Consider the following 27,177-nt stretch of genomic DNA (forward strand, 5'->3'; position numbering starts at 1 on the left):
TGTCTTGAAAAATCTTTTCTCGGGATCTTTGGGGTGTCGGGACTTCGGGGGGTGTTAGAGTAAATTGAGAGAGAGTAGAGGGTGTAAAATGAGAGAATTCTAAACCAAAATACGGCAGCCATCGGTTTCTATTTATAGGGGCTGAAACACGAATTACGTTGGGCGTAATTCTCATGTACGCGGGGCGTACTACCCTGTTAATCTATTCGTTGGGCGTAACACTTGGTACGCGGGGCGTAATGTATTGCGGCTCAGTACGCTGGGCGTACACCGGGTACGTTAGGCATACTCTGATACGTGGATCCGAACGTGTCGAGTCAATATGATACGTGTCTCAAGCAAGGGTTTGGGTGACGTGGCCAACTCCGGTTCACACACACGATTACGCTGGGCGTACTCATGTACACGGGGCGTATACAGATTTTCCAAACTTCTAAAATCCATATCTCTCGCATACGAGCTCTGTTTTTGACGTTCTTTATATCCATGCGTAGGTGAGATGATACTCTACAACTTTCATTTAGACTTCGTCGGCTGATTTTGACTTTATTTTTAATGTTATATTTTTAACAAGCCGGGACAGGAAAAGTCCGTTAAAAATTCAAAACTTCTTCATACGAAGTCAGATTTGGACATTCTTTTTCTGCACGCTCTCGGTTTAACGTGTACTACAACTTTTATTAAGATTTTTAAGGCTAAAAAGCACTTTATCGTAAACTCAATTTTTACGTCACACAACGTCGTGCCGGTTATGTCGCGAAACTTCGACAGGTCATAACTTCTTCGTTATAACTCGGATTTCGGTATTCTTTATATCTCTGAAATCCTTATTTCAACCACTACAACTTTCTTCATAGATATCGGATCTATCTAACATTTATTTTCGACGCTTATTTTTATCCTTAATTTATTAAATCATAATAATTAAGTATAAAGCACATAAATTCACATAATTTATTCTTATTACTTCAAAATATGTTACATTAGTTGACCTAGACTATTACATCGTCTTTAATGCTTAGCCCAGAAACACGAGCGTTACAAATAATCAGGGTTTCATCGTTGGGTAGGTGAAGGCGAACGACCTTCTTGTAGCACATAATATCGGCATGGTGGGGGCTTAACCAATCCATACCGATGATCACATCAAAGCTTCTAATAGTAACTGACATTAAGTTGATTTGAAATGAGTGATTATTTAAAGTTAATGTGCACCCTATGAATACGTCGTTGTTTGTTTCTGTTTTCCCATTTGTCATTTCCACCGTGAAAGTTTCGTTCAATTTTTGGGGTTGTTGGTTGAGTAAGTGCTTAAATTTATGACTCAAAAAATTTCTTTTTGTACCACTATCAAACAAAATGCATGCATAGATGTTGTTAAGGTGGAACGTACCAGTGACTACCGTCGGATCCCTTACAGCCTCCTCATATCCCATTGCTAGGACTCTGCTTGTTCCCCTGCATTATGATTATTGGCCTTGGGACAGTTTCTTTTGAAGTGGCCAGTCTCTCCGCACCCATTACATGATTAACTTGCTCTAGCGTTGTTGGGTTGGCTGTTCTGTTGTGGTCATGCTCTGCAAAGCCGGGTGGTGTGCCCTTTCCGGTTACAATTAGTGCACTGCATATCTTGGCATGCGCCATTATGGTGGAAATTACATTTGTCACATTTTGGAAGAGAACCTGCATATGGTTTTATAGGTGCTGGTGTAGCTGGTGTTGGTGTAGTAGGAATGGTAGCAGCGTGAACTGCTACGATTTGTTGCTTCTTCGTAGACTCTTGAGTCTGTTGCCCCTAGGGCTGTTCAGTATTTGGATAAAATGGAATTGTCCAATTGGACAATTTGGATTGGACTATTTGGTTCGGATATTTGGATTTTTGGATTGATTTTTAACAAAACCAAATTATCATTTTGGATTTTGGATTGGTTATGGTTTATAAAATGAGAACCGAATAGCCCAAAAAAACCGAATAACAGTTTATTATTTATTATATATATATATATATATATATATATATATATATATATATATATATATATATATATATATATATATATATATATAGTAATTTTACTTTTTGAAATAGGTTCAAAAATTTTCACCTAATAAAAAATATAATATGTATTTTCTCTTAAAAGCTTTTTTATCTATAAAATATTAAAATATAATATACCTTTTGAATAGTCGTTTATAAATTTCAAATCGCAACTAAATAATTTGTTTTAGCTTCATGTGTAAAATTCGGTAATATTCTAATTATATGTCGTTTTAAAATGTCTTAGTTTTTAAAAACCGAATTATAAAAACCGATCCAACCGAATTGTAATTGGATCGGATTGGATCGAATTTGAATTTAGTTTGGACTATTCGAATTAATGTTTTGAAAACCGAAATCAATTTGGATTCACTTGATTGGATTGGATCAAACTGATTCATCCAAACGAACAGCCCTAGTTGCCCCTTCCTCTTGCTTCCCCAATTTTTCTTGATATCATCCCCCTTCTTTGGTTCAGTGAAGGAAGTCTTCATTCCCTTTCGTTCTCCATGGTTGTATAGCTTTTGCGCAAGGCGCTTGGCACTATCGAACGTTGCTGGGTTTGCAGCAATCACATTCCCCTAAGGCTTAATGCTCATCGTGAAGCGCTCGACAATCTAGAACCTAGAACAAAGATGTGTTATCTCGTTGAATATTCCAACAAGCCTTTTAGATAGTTGTTTAACGAACCCTATAAGAACAAAGTGTTTGTTGCTTAAAGGCCAGTCTTTCGAGACATGGAGTTGATAGCCAAAAGGGCTAGTGGGAGTCATAGTGATCTCAAAAAGCCTTAAGATTCAACCAACGAATAACTGAAAGTTGGCCCTAACATTTAATTCGAGGTTGAAAGACCTACTGAGGAAACTGACATACCTCCACACTTCCTTATAGAGGTCGTCATACACCTCGTTATATAGATATTATATTACTGAGGTAAATGAGTCACTGGTAGATAACAATCAGAGTATAACAACTATCGAAAGCTATGACAGACCCTAAAGGTTGCAAGATGGAAGGATGTCATGGAGAGCAGGATTCAGTCCGTGTATGTTTGAAACGTGGTTGATCAAACACTTGGCCTTAAAAACGTTAAGTGTAAGTAGATCTTCAAGAATAGACAAACATAGATATGAAATAACATATATCTAAACCAAGATATGTTGTGAAGGATGTTAAGCTTATGAAGTTCATTTATGTACTAAAACAAACAACTCGTAATTAGAATCTTTGTAGAGTTTGAATTTCAAGAAACAAAGATGAACCATTATAATATTTGTCAAAGCTGATGTAAGAAGATCATCAAGACAAACATGAATATGATCTATATGAGGATAACAATGGCTTTTAATGAACTGTCACAAAAATAAACAGTTAAGTAAAAAAATCCGAATGATTTGTATTTCATATGAAAAAGCCATATCGATACTTAAGATGTTCGTTAGTCTTATATTCTTAACTTATCAAACAAATACGTTATTATCTTTTAGCAATAAAAGATATTCACCATAATTCAATGATTAAGAGTTGAGGGTCTAAAATGGAAATTACACAGAATAAAAGGATCTGCATTAAAATTTCGAAACATTCTTGGATTTCAACGGCTACGGAGGGGGAGGGGGAGGAAGAAAAGGTATGCGGGACAGGTGGATGATCACCGGAGACTCGGATATGTATGGCGAACTGAACAAAAATCAAAAAATTCACGAAATTAGGGTTTTGAATTTTGCGAGGAAGAAGAAGAAGAAGAAGAAGAAAGATGACGCTCTTGAAAGGAGCATGGGTAGGTGGAGTAAGATTCGGCGTAGGTGGCGGTGGCGGTGTCGGTGGGATGGGGGATGATTCCAGCGAATTCGATTCCATTTCGAGAGACGAACATCTCTCCTCCGTCCACAGCATCCGTAGCGGTATTCTCCCCTCTCTCGGTTCTCAATCTACTCGGAGCGTCAAGCTTCGCCCCTTCACCATCAACCCTTTACATCATCGTTACAGGTTTCTGATCGTTGTTTGATTGTCAATTCGGTTCCTAATTTACGAATTCTTAAGCATTCCATGTACAATGGAGCTGATTAGGTTTGATTCTATGCAGACTTTGGCAGGTATTTCTAGTCGTGCTTGTGTTTTACACAGCCTGGGTTTCTCCATTTGAGTTTGGATTTCTGGATTCACCCGCACGTGTTCTCTCTATCGCTGATAATGTAGTCAATGCTTTCTTTGCCTTTGACATTGGTTTAACCTTCTTTGTCGCCTACCTGGATAAAATTAGCTACCTTCTTATTGATGATCGTAATCGTATTGCTTGGAGGTATTTAACAACATGGTTCGTGTTTGATGTCATTTCCTCCATTCCTTCTGAAATTGGTCGGAAAATGTTTCCTAGTTCCCTCCATCCTTATGGCTATTTCAATATGCTTAGACTTTGGCGTCTTCGAAGAGTTGGTGATCTATTCGGAAGGTAAACTTATAAAATTCTTTGAAGTAAATCACTAAAACTCTAAATCCACAATAAAAACTTATATTCAAATTCAACACTACATCAGGTTGGAGAAAGATCGAAATTTCAACTATTTCTGGGTTCGAGTTGCAAGGCTTGTTTGTGTGAGTATATTTCTGATTCCCATTCTTTATACACACAATGCATTGAACAAAATTGTTCTGAATGAAGATCTTGATTATGTCATTGTAGGTAACACTGTTTTCAGTTCACTTATCTGCGTGTTGCTTGTATCTTATTGCACATCGTTATGAGGATCAGTCTGCTACATGGTTGGCTCTTGATGCGAGTGCTGCTAGAGAAAGCATACCAAGACTTTATGTAAGAGCAATTTATTGGAGTACAACCACATTGACAACTACTGGTTATGGTGATATTCATGCTGTGAATTGGAAGGAAATGTTGTTTTCCACTTGCTTTATGTTGTTCAATATGGGGTTGAGTGCATATCTCCTTGGAAACATGACAACTTTAATTGTTGAAAGGACTGGTCGAACAAGGAGGTTTGTAAGTGATTTTCCCTCATATAAGTATCTTCTTTTGTATCACTTGTTGGATTTTCTTTGTAGGAAAATAATCTTTTTTTTTTTAATATTTGTGTATATGTAGAGAGAGACGATTCAAGCTGCATCAGGTTTTGCACAAAGGAACCATTTGCCTCCACGTTTGCAAGATCAGATGCTTGCTCATTTATGTTTGAAATACCGAGCTGACTCAGAATGGTTGCAACAACAAGAAATTATCGATTTGCTTCCAAAAGCTATTCAATCGAGTATTTCAAATTTTCTATTTTATGGGCTTGTTGATCAAGTGTACTTGTTTAATGGGGTGTCAAATGACACGCTGTTTCAACTGGTAAGGGATATTATAGTATTATGGAGTTTTCTCTTATTGTTCATGTTAAATTTAACACTTGAATAACTATATAACTTGTTTCTTTTTTTAACCTTGTAGGTGTCAGAGATGAGAGCAGAGTATTTTCCACCCAAAGAAGATGTGATCTTGCAAAACGAAGCTCCAACAGATTTCTACATTTTGGTATCTGGTGCTGTGGTAATATTAATATCAAGCTTTTCTCCATGTATCATAGCATTATACTTTGAAAATTCAACCCTATATTCCGATATTGTTTTTTTAAATTAAATAGCTTTTGAATTGGACTTTTGACGCAGGAGATAATCTCTCGGAGATTTGGAGTTGAACAGGTGCTTTACAAAATGAAAATTATACCCTTTTAAACTATGATTTTTATTTTTTATTTTTCTTTCTAAAATGAAAAATAAAATTACTGTTTGTAGGTTGTTAGAGAGTTAAAAGCTGGGGAGGTGTGTGGTGAAATAGGTGTGCTTTGTTATAGGCCACAAGTATTTACAGTTAGAACAAAACGATTGAGCCAGCTGTTAAGATTGAATCGCACTCAATTTCGCAACATTATCCAGTCAAATGTTGCAGATGGGACAATAATTATTAACAATCTTCTTCAGGTATCTTTTGAAAGAAATAAAGAAAAAAGAGTAAATTACATTTTTGGTTCTTGAGTTTATATGATGTTTTCGCTTCAATTTCATTCCTTTTTATAATATGTTTTGCTTAATCAAACATTTTTTTAAAAAAAATTTTGGGATATGGAAATGATGCAGCATTTGAAAGAAAAATCAGACCCAATAATGGAAGCAGTATTGGCAGATATAGAAAATATGTTGTCTCAAGGAAGAATGGATGTGCCTTTAAGTTTATGTTTTGCAGTTTCAAGAGGTGATGATGTTTTGTTACATAAATTGCTTAGACGAGGTGGCCTTGATGCAAATGAGGTCGACCATGCTGGACGCACAGTTCTTGTAAGCTAACCACATTTTGATAATTTATTCCTTTTTTGCCCTTGGTAAGTATTAATTAATGCTAAATAAAATATTCTTTTTTTTTTCGGTTATTATTGTTTTTATAGAATCTTGCAGCCGCTAGTGGAAGTTTGGAATGTGTGCTTTTACTCTTGGATTATGGAGCAGATCCAAATAGAAGAGGTATTGAACTTGTGAAATTGCATTTTTTGTTGAATCTAATCCATTTATGTAAAAATGGGTCAAATTGGGTTGTATTTATTATCAAGGGGTTAAATGAGTAAAAAAAAAAAGCCAAAAAGAGAACGGTTCAATTTTTGCCATTATAATGCTAAGAACACCCTTAATCGAGCTAAATAAACACAAGAATTGCAACCCCAAAATGAAGAACAGTGTGTATCATTGTGCTTTCTTTTATTTAAAATATTTTGCCGTAACAAACGTACTTGTATTTATTTTTGTTTTATAGCATCTTACTTTCTTTTCTATATATACTATAGCATCGTAATTTCTATTTTTTGTTATTAAGGCATTGTACTTCCAAAACTCTACCAAATTGTAGCATTGTATTTTCAAATTTTTTTGCGGTGAATAAAAGGGTGAGAGGGAGTAAAGAATAAAGTAGATACAAAAGTAAGAAGGTAAATATTGTATGTAAAATTAAAAAGAAACTAGAACCTATACTACCTCGGTTTTAACTTTTAAGCCTTCACACATATCAAAAGTAGAATAAAATAATCAAAAGAAATAAAAGTAGGTTGCTATTAATAGTATATTGTTACAGATACCGATGGAAATGTTCCCCTATGGAGTGCAATAGTAGGGAGAAACGAATCCGTGATAAAACTACTCGTAGACAACGGTGCAAACCTAAGCAACGGTGACGTAGGCGAATTCGCTTCATTTGCCGTGGAACAAAACAGCATCGAAATGCTACAAGACATAATCAAACACGGCGGTGACATCACGGTGAGAAACAGTATGGGGACCACCGCGCTCCACAAGGCCATATCCGAAGAGAAAACGTCTGTAGTCGAGTTTTTAATCAATCACGGATGCAACATCGACATGCCGGATGTCCACGGGTGGACCCCACGTGACTTGGCACATCATCAAGCACATGAAGATATTTTGGATATGTTTAGGAAAAGACCATCGCCTAAGGAGAAGCCACGGAGGAGAAAAACCAAACTTGATGGTGCGTCGTATCTTAAGAAGTACCAAAGTGAGCCGCGGATGCTGCATTTGCCTACGGAGTTGCCGAGGCTTTCGTCTGCGGGCGTGCAAGAGAGTAGGAAACGGCCCGATGATTTTAGTAATTCGCTTTTTGGGATCGTGTCGTCTGCTAGTCGGAAACAAAGTGCAGGTATTTATTCGATAAATTCCGGAAAGAATATAAGCCATTTATATTTGTGTAATTTTATTGACTATCTTTTCGATGATTTTAGTTAAACTATAATTTTTATTTTATAAAATTAACAACACAATATATTTTCTTATTATTTACATTTGTAGGGGATATAAGTTTTATACCGGCACCACTACCTCCCGGGGGAGATAAAATTGCTAGAGTGACAATTAGTTGTCCGGAGGCAAATGAACAAGTAGGGAAACTTATACGCCTTCCCGGATCCCTTCAAGACATACTTAATATTGGCGCCCAAAAATTTTCCATTACGCCTACAAAAGTTCTAAATAAAGATGGAGTTCAAATTGAAGATATACAGCTCATTAGAGATGGTGATCATCTTGTCCTTAAAACTTGATAGCTATGTATCAAGTTTCCAAGTTGTAACTAGTTAGGAACGTGTACAAGTATGCAGCCTTCCTTCCTTCTTTCCTTGTGTGTATGTCTGACCCATGGTAAGAGTTGAATGCTATATTCTCTTAGTTTTTTTTGTAGTTTTTATGTAAAAACCATGAAAGATCATGTGGGAGACATATGTACAAGATCAAAGGGATGAACATGTTAGATAAAAGGTATGGATTTGTTAAAGATATAGATGAAGATTCTTGTTGAAGAAAGTTAGTGTATAATATTAGTGATCATTTGTAAATGTCATTAGAGAAAGGACTTTGGGTAAGTATGTCCAACTTACTCCTTATGTCCAAAGTATGCCCCACAATGTAAATCCTTTAAAAATATGATTATCTTTTTAAATTTTTTTCATTCAAGAAACATTTGATATACTTTTCCACAATGTGTTCGGTGATTACTTATCATGGTTTTAAGATGCAACAATTACACCCCAAATTCCATAAGATCGTGGGAGGGTATTTGTGTCTTTTCATTTGTCCCGTCATTCTAATCATAGTTATGAAGAGTATCTCCCAAAGTCATCCATCTTATTTTATCTCATCCCCCAAAGAAACCCGTAGTCTTTTAAATCGTATCTTCTTCAAGCAAAGGGTTTTCTCCGGACATAATTGAACAATTAAGCAAATGTAACGAAGCATAATTTTTCAATGGGGGCAAAATTTATCATATTATAATCGTTAGAAGGGTTCCAATAGTCGATCTCATAGCATAAACGTGATATTAACATAAAATCGGTTGAACCAAAATTTTCAAAGTACAACGTAAAAAATAGGCAAAGAATTGTGAGTAGTCATTTATACATTTGGAGTCAATTACCATCTGCAACTTTCCTCCGTAATCTACCTTGGTGAACTGTTATTTTGCGAGTGGCCCTGAAACGACATTACACTTGGATTAGTCTTAGGGCTATATATATTGTGTACGTATTGATAGGAGAAAGGAAGGTTACTAACATGCAATAGGCGATCATTGAAGCTGGATCTTAGCTTCAACTCGCCTCTATTTGTCATCATTTCATCAGCACCTACACGAAACCGATCATTGAAGCTTGATCTTAATTTCAATTCACTTTTTCGGGTTTTAATTTCATCAGGAGTGCCATGAAATTGGCGATCATTGAAGCTGGATCTTAGTTTCAATTCCCCTCTTCGTGTTGTCATTTCATCGAGTATTTCAGCTGAATCGATTTCAAAATCGTTCTCCATGATTTCTTCATTAGATCCTTCCTTCTGTTCAGATATAGATATTTAAATATAAATACACACTTATAAATGTTTAATTGAAACAAAAAAATGAAGTGACATACCCGAGAAAGACTCATGCTTTGAACTGGCCTTCCGATGAATTCTTCATACTCAGATGCATCGAGTTCTTGAAGATGCTCAGGTGGGAACAATTTGGGAAGAAAATGCTCACGGATTGGAATTAGCAAGAAAAATGGTAATGGAAATAAAATTCCACCAGTTGGAATCCATGTGATTCCATAACAAATTAAGAAATAAACAAGTTGGAAGATTGTAAACATTGTTATGTATTTGAATGGAACCGATTCCACATATGACGCATGAAGCGACTCCAACACTCTGTCCAAATAAAAACCACAATAAAGTCAGAAGGGTAAATTGGGAATTTACTTCATGTCAAATCAAAAGGGGGCTTACTTGAAACGTCGACCAGTAGGGATGAAAAAGAGCAACAATCGTTCCCAAAATTGATTTCCAGGAAGACTATCGATTGACATGTAGGCGAAGTAACCCCAAAGAACTGAAGTGGGAATCATTCTGATAGCAGGAATAGCAAAAACTGCAAATCCCACAAGTGTAGATTGAAGTAAATTTGTGACTCGTTGTTCATTGACTCTAACAGGTAAATAAGCCTCTATGTGTTTTTCGGGGTCAAACTTTCCCTTTGACTCTCCTCCATCATCACGCTTCATAACAGCTTCCTTTAAATTCTCCAACTCCTTGTCTACAACACTCTGAAACAAATACCAAACAAGTCGATTTAATTTTTTATTTTAATTAAAAAAAAAAAGGAAATACGAAAAAGAAAACATACATTTGGATGAGGTTCCATTTCAACAAAAACAGCATGCATCCTCTCATAGATTTTTGAGTTACTTGCTTCCAGCTTTATGCCTTCCTTGGCACATTTAACCATCTTCTTTCGCATCATCTATCACAACATATAAGAATAGTAACCAAATTTCATTCAGTTATATGAACATTTAGTTATAAAAAAAATAAATATATAAAAAAATAATTTTTTTGTATGTCTAACCTGTCTCTTGAGAACTGAAAGACTCCTTGTGTGCATGGGTGATTGTGGGAGAACGCCATTTGAAGGTGGTACACCAATCAAACCACACATCAAAGTCTAAAGTAATACAAAATTAGTATAAATTTATAAAACTGAAATTAGCAAAACTTTATAATAAAAAAATACCATGATTCCAAGTAAGAAGACATCATAATGATAAGCAGAAGGATTTTGAAGATTGAATTCCTTTTGTTGAGCCATTTGTGCAGCTACACTATGATCAAAAAAGTACAATGCTGATATCATCATAGCTGGAACTATAGCAGTAAAAACATGAACAGCTGGAACTTTCACCATATCCTGTAATAAAATAAAACAACCAATTTTTTGAGTAAAATAAAAGAAATATGGAAAACATGTCTATATTTCAATGATTTTTTATACCTTGATAACAGTCCAATGGGATAACGATGCAGCCTCCCAAGGAAGAGGACAAAAGAGTCTCCTTGGAACTTCATGAGGAAGTCCTGCAGGCTTAGCATAAGATATTACAGTCCACACCACAACCATGAGTGGGACCCCATAATCTGCTACAAAACTTCGTATCCACCCTGTAACAGTTTCATAATCAGATCCAAAAAAAAATAAAAATAAAAATTATTTTAGATACTTGTTAATTTTTTATCATTTACCTGTACCATAACGCCAAGATCTAGCACCTCTACTTTTCATGGAAGTAATGAGGATACCAAATGAGAAAATGACAGCTAGCAGACCATTTGTGTAAAGCCATTGAAACTGATACTCTTCTAGTTTAGGGTTTTCGCCTTTTGGAATGCTAAATTCACTGATTACTCCCTAAAAGAAAAAACAAATTGTAAAGCATTTTGTATGCATTAAAATTGAAAGTTTTGTCACAAGGTGGGATAAAGACTCGTAATGTGAAAAAGACAAAAATGTCCTTCCCATCCTGATTAAAAAAAAAAAGTAGAATGAATGTGAATACCCGAATAGCTTCTTGCATAAAAAGAACAGATATCAGCATGCCAAAAAGCTCTCCAGCAACCCTTGTAAATCTTGTGATGAGTGTGCAAGCATTTAGTATAGCAAGAACACACAGCATGATTGAAGTCCAGAAACAAACCCTAATTCAAAAAAGTATAGATTTTATCAAGGATTTGATGGAAGAAAGAAAGAAATCAACGATTATAAAACTTCAAAATAATATAAGCATAACATCATACTCTTGTTTCTATCTATTACAACATTGTAATCTCAATTTTATTTTTCATATTAAGACATTGTACTTGAAAAATCTACCCAATTATCGCATTACACTTACTTTTTTCACATTAGAACATTCTACTTGTAAAATCCACCCAATTACAGCATTGAAAATTACTTTGTATTTGGATAACATTGCTATAATTGGGTAAAAATTTTAAAGTATAATGTAATAGGAAGAAATGAAAGTTAAATGCTTTAATAAAAAAGTCAATATAAGTATTATGGATTCTTCAAATTACATTTGTCTTAATAGGAAGCAATGAAAGTAGGATGCTATAAGAAACAATTAAATGAAAGTACATTGCTATTTCTTGCATTTAACCAAATCACAAAACATGCATACCAGCCAACCCATGCTAGAAACAGTTCTTTCCCCAACTCAGGCCTTCCTTTTGCAAAACCATACAAGTAATTGTACATTATTACTGTAGGTTCAGCAACTCCTAGTATCAAAAGAGGCTGCCCACCAAAAATCGCATGTATAATTCCACAAATTGCAGTAGAAGTCAGAGTTTCAACTGAGCTTAATGTCCCATCTGCCCTCAATTAAAGAAAACAGGGTTAGTTTATACATTTCACATTTCTTACAAGTTTATTATAGCATCCTACTTCCATATTTTCCTATTACAACATTTCAAAAAAACCCAAATAAATGAAAGTATCATGCCTTAATCTTAATAATAAGTATCATGCTACAATAGAAAGAAGAAAAGTAGGATGCTATAATACACAAATAAATGAAAGTACTCTGCTATTTCTTGCATTTAGTCCTACTTTTTAACATTATAATAAAGTTTATGTGGTTATACCTGTATCTCTATTCAGCTGCTCACCAAATGCAATTACAGGAAGAGCAGAGGCAAAGAAGATGTAAGCTGTTGGAGCCAATAATCTAAAAGGCAAAGAAAAACTGTTAGTAGAACAAATAAAATGGCCTTGAAAGTTTTAAAATCCACCCAATTATAGCAATGAAAATCCTTCTGAATTTGGATGACATTGCTACAATTATGTAATTGGAAGAAGGAAAGTGATGCTATAATAAAAAAAATCTATCAATGTAAGTTTATATTTCTTGCATTTAACCCTTTTTCATATGCATTAAGTAGAACAACAAGATACCTAGCTCCTGAACATAGTGCCCCAACCCAATCTTGCTTGTAACACTGTAATCTTCCTTGAAGATCCTTCTTTATCCCACTAAAGGGAGTATTGTGATTGTGATGATCCATTGCAGATGGAGTATGTGAAGCAACTGCACTAGTGATATATGAGAAAAACAAAGAGATTGTTTAGTTTTTCATTGAGAATCTTTTCATGAAACCTAAACAGAAAGAAGTATAGATTTAGTTCCCGATTTACCAAGACTATAAGAAGTCCAATTCGGTCACTACCTTAACACCTTCCAGGAAGCCACATATATAGAGCAAGATGACAACTGAGATAACCCCAAAAAGTCAGAATTATAATAGTTTAGCCATTGAAATCTTGTTAGATTCCAGGGTGTTAGCAACAGGACAATAAAGCAGGGGAACACCAAACACAGTATATAGTTGAGATCTTTGTAAATCTAGATGAGAATAATAATAAATAACAAATATAATTAAATATTACAGATGAATGAACCGAACTGAGCAAACAGCTCATATTGATAGAAGGAGACAAATGAATAGATTAGAAATTGACAAAAAGCAATTTAATATGAACTCTGAATAACAGCATAAATCATGTTTTCATCGATGATAAAATAAAATATATTATATATCTGAAAACGCGCAAAACGTAATTATGCAACACACATAATAGTATTCCCATACTGTATTAGTATTATTTATACAAACAAACAATCTCTCAATCAGCTCGAATAAACGACAAGAAAAATAATTTATGCCGAAAAATTAGGTACGCTGTCAAATTTTGAAATTTTCGAAGGCGGTGAACAAAAGAGATGCATCGAGATATGATTTTTCTTACTCCGAAAAATCAAAGTCGAAATAGATCTACATTCCTTGACTGTTCGTCAAATTAATATTTGTAAGTCAACACAGTCACAATCACACACTCATATCACATCATGTATATACGCATCTACGAAAGTATATGTAGGAATATATGAGAAATCAATGCATAAACAGAAAGATTCAAAGTATGAGAAAGACAGATATGCTACATTGTATTCATGCATAACGGAGGGAATATTACCGGAGAATTAGATCCGCCGGAGAAGTTATATGCCGGCTAGCGAAGTGCAGCCAGCCGGAAAAAATGGAGGTGTTTAAGTTGAAAAGATCTTGTAAGTTTACCCCCTTTCTTTTCTGAATCCCCTTTTCAACTCTTGTCTCCCTTAAATATAGAATGTAAGAACATTGTCGTAAATAATTGTATATTTAAATGGTATATCTTCTTAAAGTAATAAAGTAAATTATATGGACAACGATTACATTTTTCTTTTACTTCCATGAGTTAACTTCCTATCAAAAAACACGTACAACTATTTTTACTTAAGTTTAAAATAAATTAACATAATTATTGATTAGTTTCATTGTAAATATTTTTCATATAAAATTTTAAATTAAACAAATAAATCGAAAAACTCAGTATTTTTTCCCTTTATTTTAATTGTTATGTTACAAGATGCTTTTGCTAATATCATGATTTGAAGTATGCTTTTTCATGATTTTAAGTGTTACTTAGATCAAAACGGTTCTAAATAGAACATGCTCTAATAATGTTTCATTTAATGCATTTGCCTTTTTAAGTACATTATTTATTTGGCACTCTTTAGTATTGACACATGATTTTCATATTTTAAAAATGTCAATTCCATATTTTTACATATTTAAAGTCTTTGTTATTACAATTTATATATAACATTTGAAATTCATGTTACAATATCAATTCACAAACTCATACAGATTGCCGTTGGTTAAATCTTTTATAGAAATATTGATATCGAATTACAGGAATATTGATATCAAATCAAAGAAAAAATAAAATTTTCATACAATCAGTTGGATTTCAAAATTTAATTATATAAATTATATTGCAATATTAAAATAGTCAAAACAGTCTATGATGTAATTTAAAATAAATTATGAAGATGTGTCATGTATGGATAGTGACAGACTTTTTCACATAAAGAGAGATTAATATATATTATCATCCTTAATAAATGAAGGTTTTTTGTCACATGTCAATTTCTAATGAGTTTTAACACTTATCATTTTGTGGTATTTTTGAAATAAATATTATCCATTTGTCAAATTTTTATTTATTTCAATTTTTAAAATTAAAGTCATACTTATATATGTAAAGTATTAAATATCATATATATGATATTAAATTGCAATAAATACATTTCTTTCTTTTTTATTTTATAGTTGTATATTAAAAAACATTTTCTGTTTATATTTTAATTTAATGTTTAATCTTTTTTTTAAATCAACCCGTGTAATACACGGGTCTCTTATAAGGTTAATTGTTTAAAAACAATAACCAATTTTCATATTTTATATTTTTAGGTAACCAGCTTCTTAAATATAGAGATTAATAATATACCTTTTAACATATTTATATTTTCTAATTCTAATTCTGTTTTTAACTTAATATTTACATTGATTTGCTTCATAACACTTATCTGACTTATTATATATGGTATCACACATTAAGTTATGCATATCCATTGTATAGCACATTATATTATAGAATATTATAGAATCTTTTTTCCCTTTTGATAACACAAACTAGGAATAATTGTATATTTCCAAATATGACGACAAATATACTAGAGGCGCAACTCACGTGCAAGGGCAGCGCGTAAAACCTGGACCAGCTGGAATCTGCTGTTGACTTTCACAGCTGGCATTTCCTTCTTCAGACTCCGGTCCATTCACCGAATTCTTGCCCTTTTTAGTTTTTATTCCAACATGTCACGTTTCTTCTTTGATTTTAATTCAGTTTGATTTATTGATATTTGTCCTTATTGTTGAGTTGTTAATTGTTAGGTACAATTCGTCTTAAGATGGAAATCCTCGAGGGGATTAATAACTCATTAAACGTTAATCTGTTTGGGCCTTGATAGTATTATAACGGCGTCTTGGATTTGGATCAACGGGTTCACCTATAAAGTTAAAACAAGCTATAACTTTACCATTTTTTTTAGATTGATTACTCGAAAGGCTACATGTGTTTATGACTACTATTTTTAGTACATTTATAATGGAATTATAATAAGTAAAACTACTTTTATATAATTATGGCACAAAAATATGCATCCATCATTTTACTTCTTATCATACACTTTTGAGTTTATTTGATTTATTGTTTTATAGAGAATGAACACCAAAATTTTCAAGATATCAATACCACAAATCAAGAACCAAATTTTCGATCATATTTACTCCCTTGAAACCAATGTTATCGAGTCATCGTATAAAATCATGCCACAACTACAAACATCAATGCTACTTTTCAACCCCACAAAATAATGAAGAAAATACAAAGATAACATTGAATGAATATACAAATCATGGTTGTCAAAATTCCGATCCTGATACGATCCTAACTAGGTAAAAAGATCCTGATCTTACTAGGATCGTTTTTCGGTAAGATCATGATAGGATCATATAACTATTTTTTTTAAAACAAAAATCTAATATTTTTTCATAGACTAACTACGTAGAATACAAATTTTGAATTGTTTATCACTAAATGATGTATTGGATATGTATTTTTCATGTTTTAAACAATTTATTGTTAACCGAATGATTAACAGATGGGTGAAAATGTATTTTTTATTTATTAAAATACTTTTGGTAGGATCTTACGACCCAATTCGATCTTATGATCAATGATCTTGCAAAGTGAAAAACGATCATATGTAAGATCCTGATCTTGACAACCTTGATACAAATCAAAAAGAAACCCAAATTTACTATTTTACCCTCTTGTTGTGATGTGATATATATATATATATATATATATATATATATATATATATATATATATATATATATATATATATATATATATATATAGCTTTTAACACATCAAAAGAAGAGCTTCACGGGTTCGACCAAGTAGACTTAGAGCCGTTGCAGCAATGTGGTGCCCGGTTAGCCCGGCTAGAGCCAGTTGTTCCATTGGTGATGCGTGCTCGATGTAGTTGTCGGGTAACACAATCGGCCTCCACTGAAAATAACAACGTACTTTACTTTTTTTGTTGATAATAAGTCATTGTATCTTAATTTTTTTTTACTCATAATTTAAGTGTAACTATATTTTTGAGTAAATTACATTTTTGGTACCTGAGTATAGCTGATTTTATCAGTTTTGGTCCTCAACAAGTTTTCTCTTTGCATATTTGGTAATTTTTTGAGGTTTTTGTAATGTTTTTTTGTCTCTGTTCCAAATAAGATGACTATTTTGCTACCAAAATTACAAAAGTCAGCTATGACCAAAATTGTCATTTTACTTGGAATATGGACCAAAAGCATTAATAGGAACCTCAAATAAGGATCAGGATTGCAAGAGAACTTTTTGGGACCAAAATTGCAAGAATCAGCTATTGCCTAATAGGGACCAAAAAAAATAATTTACTCTAGTAAAAGACCTTTTACTAGAGTAAATTATATTTTTGGTCCCTGAGTTTGTTTAATAATACTGTTTTGGTGCTAATTTTCAACTGTAATGATTTTGGTCCCTAAAGTTTGTTTAAAAGTCAGTAGTTTCAATAGTTTCCTCTTTTGCGATTTTGGTGCTAATTTTCAATTGTAAAGATTTCGGTCCCTAAAGTTTGTTAAACAGTTACAATTGTAGTTTCAACAGTTTCCTCTTTCACTTTTGGTGCTAATTTTTAATTGTAACGATTTTGGTCCCTAAAGTTTGTTTAACAGTTGTAGTTTCAATAGTTTCCTCTTGCAATTTTGGTGCTAAGTCTCAATTGTAACGATTTTGGTCCCTATAGTTTGTTTAACAGTTGTAATTTCAATAGTTTCCTCTTGCAATTTTGGTGCTAAGTTTCAATTGTAACGATTTTGGTCCCTAAAGTTTGTTTAACAGTTGTAATTTCAATAGTTTCTTCTTTCAATTTTGGGGCCAAAACCACAACTATTGATGACAATTACCTTAATCGATCCATCGAGTTTTCCATCAAGAGTTATGAATTGTGCAACATGTGATCCAAATCCACCAATCGACCCTTCCTCAACAGTTATCAAGAAGGAGTGATTCTGACATAATTGTCTCACAAGTTTTATATCAAGAGGCTTGCAGAATCTTGCATCAGCAACAGTCACTTCAATTCCAAGTTCTGAAAGAAGGGAGTGAGCTCGAAGGCAATTCTGAACCATGGCTCCATACCCAAGTAATGCTATGTCTTTTCCCTCTACAAGAATCCTTCCTTTACCTATCTGGATATATATATTTTGTCCTTGATATTAAACAACCAGCATAACTTTATAACTAATTAAAAAACAATTGAGGTGTGTGTTTTATTTTACCTCAATGGGGACTCCATGGCATAAAGAGCTATTTGACTTCACAATTGCACCTCTTGGATACCGAAAGCAAACAGGTCTATCATCAATGCAAGATGCAGTAGCCACCATGTTAGCAAGCTCAATCTCATCAGAAGGTGCCATGACTATCATATTTGGCAAACATGACATGAATGTTATGTCAAAAGCTCCACAATTTGTGGGCCCATCTGATCCTACCAAACCCGCACTTGGAATCACAAATCTTACAGGTATTTTCTGTCTATCTACATCATGAACCACCTACATAAATAAAATGAATTGAGATTAAAATGTGAAGGAATTAAGGGTTGTTTGGTTTGTAGAATGTTTCTTGAAGGAATGGAATCTGTCAAAAGAATTGGATCTGAATGAATCATAATGTGTAGGAATGGAATATGTCAAAGGAATTGGAAGAAAGAGGGGAAACCTGATCATATGCTCTTTGAAGAAATGTGGAAGGAATTATACAAAATGGCTTCAATCCACCACATGATAAGCCAGCTGAAAATGTGACAGCATGTTGTTCAGCCATTCCTACATCGAATAATCTGTCTGGAAATTTTTGTTGAAATAATTTAAGTGAGGATTCCATTCCCATTCCTGCATGAACCACTATGATATCTTTGTCTATTTGTGCTTCCATGGTTAAAGCCTCTGCAAATCTGTCACTATAAGTTTGGGTATGATTACTCGGTTGTGGGTCCATCTCATAAGGATCTGTTTCATATAAGAAACAAAAAAAATATTTAGTTTTAATAACAACGGTTTTAAGAACAAAAGATTTTATACCCTCTTTGTATTTATTTGATATTCCAATCGGCTTCTCATTTGGTAATACTTTATCTTCCTTTGTTATGACATGAACTAAAACGGGACCCGTTGAATCCAAGGATGCCACTTGATTAAGAACACATATAAGATCTTCAATATTGTGTCCATCAACTGGACCAATGTAATACAAACCAAGTTCTTCAAAAAGGGTTGACCCTAGTGGACCAATCATACCACGTGCATACTCATCAACTTTTGCAGCCCATTCGTACATACCCTTACCAATTCTCTTTGTTAAACCCTACAAGATTACATTTTTGGAGCTTAGATTCATAGTACAGTTGAAAAACATAACTTTAAAGATATTAAAGTTAGTCTTGCACTATCTAAAATCTTTATGTTGTGTGAAAAACAATGAAATTTGTTTATGCAACATGAAGGACTTGTTGTAAAGTGTTGTAACCATTTGTCTAAATGTCTAATTAGGGTGGTAAAAAGTGTTTTTTGGAGCTTAAATTCATTTCTCTAATTCTATTTTGTCTAATTACAGATATTCACCAATTGGATCTTGATCCCCTGTTTTACATCATTTATGAGCATGTGATATCTCAACCAACTATCAAAAGTGTATATTAAACTATGTGTCTAGTCTAAGTGTTTAACATTACATTTTTATTGAAAGAACATGAGTTGATGCATTTGGTTTGCGGAATTTTTTTGAAGGAATTGTGAATTGCTAAAGGAATTGGAATCTGAAGGACTTGGAATATGAAGGAATTGAATACTGTCATGCTTTTGGTTGGCAGGAAATGGAATGGAATCTCTGAGCAAGAAGAGGGAAAGCAGAATGAGAAATTCTAGGGTTAAAAGGGTATTTCGGTATTTTTAACAAGGGAATGGTGGGAATCCAACTCCAAGAGTTTTAGGATAGAATATTGAAATCCATTGGCCAAAGGAGGAAATCAATTGTGTACTCATGTTCAACCAAACATGGGATTGGAATGGAATTGAATTCCAATTCCAGCCAAATCCCATGGAATCCAAACACCTTCACTCTTATGAAATTGCAAAATCCCAAGCAATACTTGATGTAAAGAAAATAATACCTTAGCAACTTCTCTCCACTTCCTGAACAATTTGCTAGATTGCAACTTGCTTAAAGTACTCGAGAGTGCATTAATTGGTGTTTTAGGTGACTCCTCAAGTTTTGGATGCAAAGATTGACGACTATCATTTAATATTACAACCATATCTGAATCCAAATAGCCTGCATTACTCATAGCCTCATAAAGCTGTCCAGCCATAGTGCTTTCATTACTTATCACTGCAACTACTCGGTCTCTTTTCCCTTTAATATCTCTTGCAATCGCCATTCCTGTGTTCAAAACACCATCCTACTTTTCAAACTGGTTATTTTGTGTAAAATTTGACCAAAGTTGGATGCTTTTTATAATGGTTTTTAAAGTATATTGAGTAGATTGGAAATGAAGTGAAAGTGTGTTGAAAAATATACCGAGTCCAGCAGAAATGCTGTTGCATCCATGTCCTGAACCAAATGGATCGAATTCACTCTCTGAACGTGAAGTATAACCAGAAATTCCATCTTTTTGTCTAAGGGTATGCATAAGTGATCTCCTTCCAGTGAGAATCTTATGTGCATATGTCTGTTCATGTTTCAAAAATATAACAACATGCTTTTATTATCTATCATAAAGGGTATCATGGTGTATCCATGATCATACAAAAAGCACCAAACTTCATCAAGTTTTTATGTTAATGTTAGAACTTAGAAGTATTAAAGGGAAAGTTTCAATGAATAACAACATACTTCACTTCATTTCTAATTTGTTTGAAACCTGTACAATGCTGCTGAAATGGCTGAAAGTCTGTTATAACCTTTTTCAAAAGTTGGATGGCTTTAGTAATGATCTTTAAAGTCTTGTGATTAAACTAGAAATGAAGTGGAAGTGTATTGCTATCTATTGCAATTTGACAACTTTTAATATCAAGAATTTGAGATAGAATAATCATATTGCATTTGTATCCATCATCATAAGTTCACCAAACTTCATAATCTTTTATGTTGGAACTATTAAAAGGAATTGCAATGATTTTCAACGTACTTTCACTTCATTTCAAATTTTATTAAAACTGTTGTACCTTACAATTGATTATTTTGGGTACTTTTGAAAAGAAACCTATAAAAATCTGACGTGGTTGAATGACTTTTATAATAGTTTCTAAAATTGGTAGGTTTCAGTAACAATCTTCAAAGTCTTGTGATCAAACTAGAAATGAAGTGAATGGGTGTTGCTATTTTTTGCCAACTTTAAAATTCAAGAATTCAAATACAATAATCATATTGTATTCATCATCATAAAAGCATCAAATTTCATAATCTTTCATGTTAGAACTATTAAAGGGCAAATTGCAACATCACTTTAAACTAAAGTGAAAGTACATTGTTATTTATTGAATTTGCCAAAGATACAATGACCATAGAAACATCCTTACTTGCTCTCCAGCATCCCACAATATCTTGTCCATGGGTGCAGAAAACACACGATGTATAGCAATAGTCAACTCCACTACTGACATGCTTCCCTTCACGGATTTTTGAGTTTTATTCATTATAAACAACAACTCTGAGCGAATATCATCAGCCAATTGTTTCATTTCCTACATAGAGCTTGGTCAGCGAGTGATGACAAAATACGCAAAAAGAATATATAAAGGGTATTTAAAGGGTATTTTGGTCATTTAGATGACAAAAAGTAAGAAGTTACTAAACCTTGTGAGATAGGTTCTTTAAGTGCAAGGGGCATTCAACTGTATCAAGTATAGGTGTTGGGGGCTTTTCCGGAAACAAATCGCCTATTTTGGGTAGAGAACATACACGACCTACACATCCCTGTATATAGAAATGACACTTTGCATTAATGAGATGAGGAGGGCATTCTCGTCTTTTGCATACACAAGAGATTGAAAGTAGGTTCATATTCCAACTTTTTGGGTAGGAAAAAATATTACTAACTATACATGCCTTCAATGAGTTGATGATCTAATTATGATCCCTCAAGTAATAATAATCACTTTGAAAAGCACATATGAACACCCCTAACATATATTAAACTGTATAACATAATTTAGTAGCAATTAAGTACTTTTCATAAATAGTTTAACACTAGTCAACGTTCATTCACCCACCCCCAATGAGAATTAAGCATCAAGAATAGACATATGAATACGATTAGAATAATAAGCAAAAACAAGTTACAAACAATTCTAAAAGGATAACCTACGACTTGAAATTGTTGATGTAAGTGAGTCGATCCTAAATTGTGAATATAAATAATAACAGAAATGACGAACATGAAAGTAGCATACCTTGGAGCAAATTGACGAACCCAAGCTAGGTTTCAAGCTGATTTTGAAGAATTCCCCATTACAATGAAAATTAACACTTGAAGACTCCGATTTAGAAGGAAAATTTCTTGAATTTTCATGAAATTGAGCATTGACGCCCAAAGAACAATGTGCAGAAGCAGTCGTCATTATCAGAAATGACGAGAACCCTCCTCACGAAACAGTGATTGCAATTGAGATATGATCAGACACGTTAATTACAAAACAAATGAACAAGAATGAGGATCGCTGGTGGATATTTTGATGAATCCGAGGGAAAATATACTATATTAAAACAGGAGAATTATATGTTTAGAAGAAATTAGGGTTGCTGCGTGTTTGAACGTGCATCAGTGAAGTGAAGGAATAGATTCCATAAGACTGTAGATTGTGTACATAGTTTTGTTTGATAAAATGGAGAATGCCAATTTTGTATGGAAAGCCGGCCCCTCTCACGATAGGATATTTTAGGCTCCCACGATCAATACAAATGGCCTCTTTAAAACGATTATAATTTGATATTAAATTTTTTCATAAAGATTCTTCATTATTGAGCTCATTAACTTCTATCATAGTTGGCATTAAAAATATGTAAGAAAACCACGATACATTTTGACAAAACAACAAAAGAAACTATAAATTTGGTCAATGTAGCGGTTAACTTTCCATTTTCTTTTCTGCTTTTTTTTTTTTTTTTTACAAAACTGCAAAATTGGTCCCTATGGTATTCAAAAAACTGTGGATAAGGTCCAAAAAGTTTCCGACTTGCATGGAAGGTCCAAAATCAAGATTTTTCCGTGATTTTGATCCTAAATTTAAGAAATTTTCGTAGTTTTGGTCCATGGAACACTTGAATTGACTGTTTTGCCCTTTTAGATTCTCTTGGTATTTTTTTATAACTTTTATTTTGTAAGTATTAATGAAAAAAAGAGAAGAATTATGCTCGTCCACCCCATCATTCCATATGTACCTCCACCCTCTCTCTCTCTCTCTCTCTTCACCATCTTCCCAATCTATCTCGTTTTTTCTCCCCAGAATTCTAATCTGCAACATGATGCCCCCATCAAACTCGTTCACTTCACCATTTCTTCACCTAATCACAAACCAAAACACCCTAAAACCAAATCCATCAAGAAAAGTCGAGATTACAACACCTAGCACCCTGTCTACAACGACGTTAGAATGCCTAACTTGGGTAATTGTGTGTCTAAAATATTTCATGAGCTGAGGAAGAAAAAACAGATATGGCTCGGGACATATCGAGCCATTTTGTCACCATCGACGCCTCACTCCACCGGTCTTCTGCAACCTCATGTCTCTTCCTTGTGCAGCCGACATCCAGGTGCACCGCCTGACCTAGCCGTCTTTCTCCTCCTGTCCGATTCTGATGTCGGAGTCAACCCCAACGTCGCCGCCGTCTTTCCTACATTGCATTCTTCTTTCTGACCACTTCCTTCTCCAGGTAACAACCTCATTGTATTTTCTAGGGTTCATGAAATCTGATTTCAAAATGATGAAATCAAAATTTTCTTTTTTGTGAATTTGTCTTATGAAACCACATTGGTTATGTATTATTGTTGAAATTTGTTGAAATGTGCTTTCGCAAAATGCTTCAAATTGTTGTGTTGTAATTTGATTTAATTTAGATTAAAACTATTTCTAAAAAGAATTGTTCTTGAATAAATACCATGTGTTCATCAATTATTATAACTAGGTTTGTTTGGAAGAAATTATCCAAGAACGTTGACAGCAAACTTGATGACTAAACTTCTGTTATTTGACTTTTTATTTTTGTTGAACTGATAATCTAGAGAGAAGAGATAGACTCACAGCTGAGAGCAGACTTGAGAGTTGATTTTTCTTGAGTTTACATGTGATCGATTCAAGAAGAAAAATGGCTACATTTTTTTTGCTGATGTTGAAGAACACATTCGGACACACCAGATGTTTGGAAATTGGAAAAATAACCTTTTGAAATTGAATTCATATTTGGTCAATGATTTCTTATTACGGATTGGTTGTATTTGTAACTCCTTCCTTGTTCTTTCCTATGAATATAACTTAGTCATGTTCATCATTTTGTTATAAACCCACCTGCTATATTTCTTTTATACCATGCATAGCATGTGATATAATCATTGAAAAATTCTTGTTTATGTATATTGAGTATTGTGATTTAAGTCTAATGGGTGACATTGTAAACAAGTTGATATTACATGTCATGACATGTGGTATAATCATTCAAAAATTATTGTTTTATTTATGTTGTTCATGTTTTATGTTTGCTTGTGTATGATAAAAATATGTATGGTTTTTTGTGTATGTAGATCTCCAATTTTATATTTATGTTTGTTTATGTTATTAACAAGTTTTCGCAGTTTAATGTAAAGTATGGAATGAATGATGTAAATTTCAGTTTATTTTAACAGCCTACAGACCTTAAAAAACAAACAGTATTCTTCTTACAGGCTGCAGACATTTGGTCCACCTCTTCTAGTGTAGATGTCTGCAGATGTGGTACACAGACTGCATACATTTTTGCTCTAAAAAAACAAACAACACCTAACTCTTTTAAAATCAAATACATTTTTTGTGATTTTTGTCCATGCCCAACTTTAAAATGTTATTTTATTTATGGGAAACAAAAAGAAAACGAATCTCACTCTCACTCTCACTCTCACCCTTTCATCACCCTTCTCTCTTTCTTAATACACATAAAAAATATTCTCTGTCTTTTTTGTTTATGGGTTTGTTAGTGGGAAGCCAAATCAGGCCAATATGATAGGACATACCAATAAGTTTGTTAAAATGAGTCAATTTGTTTAGCTGAATCAGGTAAAAAAAAAAAGGTTGCAGCATAGTTTGTTGCTTGTTTACCCACTACGTTTATGTAAAAATTTTATTTAAATAATATAGTCTAATCATTAATAATAATAATAATAATAATAATAATAATAATAATAATAATAATAATAATAATAATAATAATAATAATTTGATGTGGTTGAGTCGAGAATATGATTGGACTATCTTGTTAAATTGCTACACAATAGACACAAACTGCTTCGCCCAATTAGACCCAATTACATGACCCAAACAAACCTAGTTACACAGCCCAGGTAGACCAAGTTACATTACTTGTCCATACCCAAGTATACAGTCATGATGCATCATTTCCCTTCTCACTAGAACAACCTGAAAAACACTTAACTTTAACGAGTAATCACAAGGCTTAGTGAGTACCCCAAGTATACAACACATACAATGCATACACTTACGAATGTTATAGTCTAACTATAGTCTTATATCAACATACCAATGATATAATCCAACAATAGTCTTTCATACAATGTTATAGTCCAATTATAGTCTTCCATATGGATGTTTATAGTTCAACTATAGTGTTTCCCTACAATTGTTATAGTTGAACTATAGTCTTTCATGCAATTTATATAGTATAACTATAGTATTTCCTACAACTACTATAGTTCAACTGTAGTCTTTCATGCAAATGATATAGTCCAACTATAGTCTTTTAGCCACACAGACATCCTACCCTACAAATGGCGTATAATGTCACATGTATTATAGTTAGAAAACTCTGAAGCTATAAATCTAGGTCCTACCCACAAGAATCCTCAACGAACTCACAAGCACAAACCACCTAAATTCACCATACCACACATCTTAGTAACCATTACTAATTAGAGGTCCAATCTCAGTCCAAAACTTCATAACCATCAAATTTTGACCAAAAGTCAATGGTCAGCGTGACCACACATCGCTACTGCTAACATCCAAAATAATTGTGAACCAGACCAAACCTCACGTCACGACCTTGGTCGTGTAACGTCTCTTGGGCAGAACAACCACTTCTTATTAAGTGATTAGTCTGTTAAGTTAAAGGCTATAACTTTCCAAAAACCTTCTAGGGAGGTTCTTAATGGATAAAAATCCTAATATTATCCACACATAAGCCTCTAACATACTAAACACCAACCTTAGATCCAAAACAAGCCAAAATGTTTAGGGCTTTCTTGCATAGTTCAAAGAGAGCTCATGCATGTTCTCTTTTCAATTTAATAAGTCCAGAAATGTCATCTACACAACCCACAAACCTAGAGTTTGTCACAACTAGGAATTCTATGACATGTAACAACAACAATGATAACATTTGTGAACCAAAAATGTGAAAGCATGTATGATGCTTATTCAATAACAACAAAATTTCCATCAAACGCTTTATGCAAGCAATTCAAATAGTCAACAAAGAATTGGAAACCCTATAAATCCCGGTTTAAGTCCATTATGAACTAGGATTTCCTTATTGGACCTAATGGGCCAATAAACTTCCAATTTGATTATTTTGGGCTTAGAACTCTTAAATTGGCTTTAATTGGACCCACTTCCATTTATTTTAATAATTTGGGCCATATTGGGCCTAGAATGAAATAAAATACCTTAATGGACCTTAGTGGGCCATAACTAACCTAATTAGCCCTAATGAGCCATAAAAATCATTCCTTGATTTATTTTGGGCCGTGAACCCTCTCCAAAGACCAATTAGGCCAAAAATCATCTAATTGGATCATAATATGGGCTTAAGCACAAAAAGGCCCAATCTCTTTTCTTTCTTCTCCCTCTCTCGGCCCAAACCACAAAACATGGGGAGGAAGAGTTGAGTTTCCTACATACCACCTCACAATTGTACATGGGGTATCCATGCACTCTTCTCATACTTCCAAGCAATCCAT

General features: G+C 33.6%; 3 protein-coding genes across 6 annotated transcripts; 1 reads left to right on the forward strand and 2 right to left on the reverse strand.

Moving 5' to 3' along the window:
* The first annotated feature begins 3,630 nt into the window (after positions 1–3,630).
* LOC111908025 (potassium channel AKT1) lies at positions 3,631–8,557 on the forward strand. The gene is made up of 12 exons (XM_023903838.3): positions 3,631–4,027; positions 4,125–4,490; positions 4,576–4,633; positions 4,722–5,036; positions 5,139–5,384; positions 5,484–5,582; positions 5,702–5,734; positions 5,828–6,013; positions 6,170–6,367; positions 6,475–6,550; positions 7,152–7,733; positions 7,883–8,557. The coding sequence occupies exons 1-12, from the start codon at positions 3,795–3,797 to the stop codon at positions 8,131–8,133; spliced, it is 2,643 nt and encodes an 880-aa protein (XP_023759606.1). The 5' UTR covers positions 3,631–3,794; the 3' UTR covers positions 8,134–8,557.
* Positions 8,558–8,837: 280 nt separating this feature from the next.
* On the reverse strand, positions 8,838–13,085 carry LOC111908023 (probable boron transporter 6). Its single transcript, XM_023903837.2, has 13 exons — positions 12,852–13,085; positions 12,542–12,624; positions 12,076–12,268; positions 11,452–11,590; positions 11,138–11,303; positions 10,890–11,056; positions 10,632–10,805; positions 10,467–10,562; positions 10,245–10,361; positions 9,848–10,164; positions 9,493–9,769; positions 9,140–9,415; positions 8,838–9,058 (listed from the first exon to the last, which is right to left on the reverse strand). Exons 1-13 carry the CDS (start codon positions 12,959–12,961, stop codon positions 9,026–9,028), a joined length of 2,148 nt encoding a protein of 715 aa, XP_023759605.1. The 5' UTR covers positions 12,962–13,085; the 3' UTR covers positions 8,838–9,025.
* A 3,015-nt stretch (positions 13,086–16,100) lies between these two features.
* Positions 16,101–22,885, reverse strand: LOC111908022 (probable 1-deoxy-D-xylulose-5-phosphate synthase, chloroplastic). Of its 4 annotated transcripts, none has more exons than XM_052764182.1 (11): positions 22,406–22,885; positions 21,810–21,929; positions 21,533–21,697; positions 20,532–20,682; positions 20,125–20,393; positions 19,037–19,319; positions 18,675–18,964; positions 18,230–18,508; positions 17,855–18,139; positions 16,755–16,919; positions 16,101–16,688 (listed from the first exon to the last, which is right to left on the reverse strand). In XM_052764182.1, exons 1-10 carry the CDS (start codon positions 22,571–22,573, stop codon positions 16,770–16,772), a joined length of 2,160 nt encoding a protein of 719 aa, XP_052620142.1. In that variant the 5' UTR covers positions 22,574–22,885; the 3' UTR covers positions 16,101–16,688; positions 16,755–16,769. The 4 variants fall into 4 exon arrangements, with proteins under 4 accessions (XP_052620142.1, XP_052620143.1, XP_052620145.1 ...); XM_052764183.1 differs by having other exon boundaries at positions 21,533–21,663; positions 22,406–22,547; XM_052764185.1 differs by lacking the exon at positions 22,406–22,885 and having other exon boundaries at positions 20,125–20,412; positions 21,533–21,663; positions 21,810–21,928.
* Between the last annotated feature and the right edge of the window lie 4,292 nt (positions 22,886–27,177).

This window comes from Lactuca sativa, chromosome 5 (genome assembly GCF_002870075.4).
Source record: "Lactuca sativa cultivar Salinas chromosome 5, Lsat_Salinas_v11, whole genome shotgun sequence".
Taxonomy (NCBI): domain Eukaryota; kingdom Viridiplantae; phylum Streptophyta; class Magnoliopsida; order Asterales; family Asteraceae; genus Lactuca; species Lactuca sativa.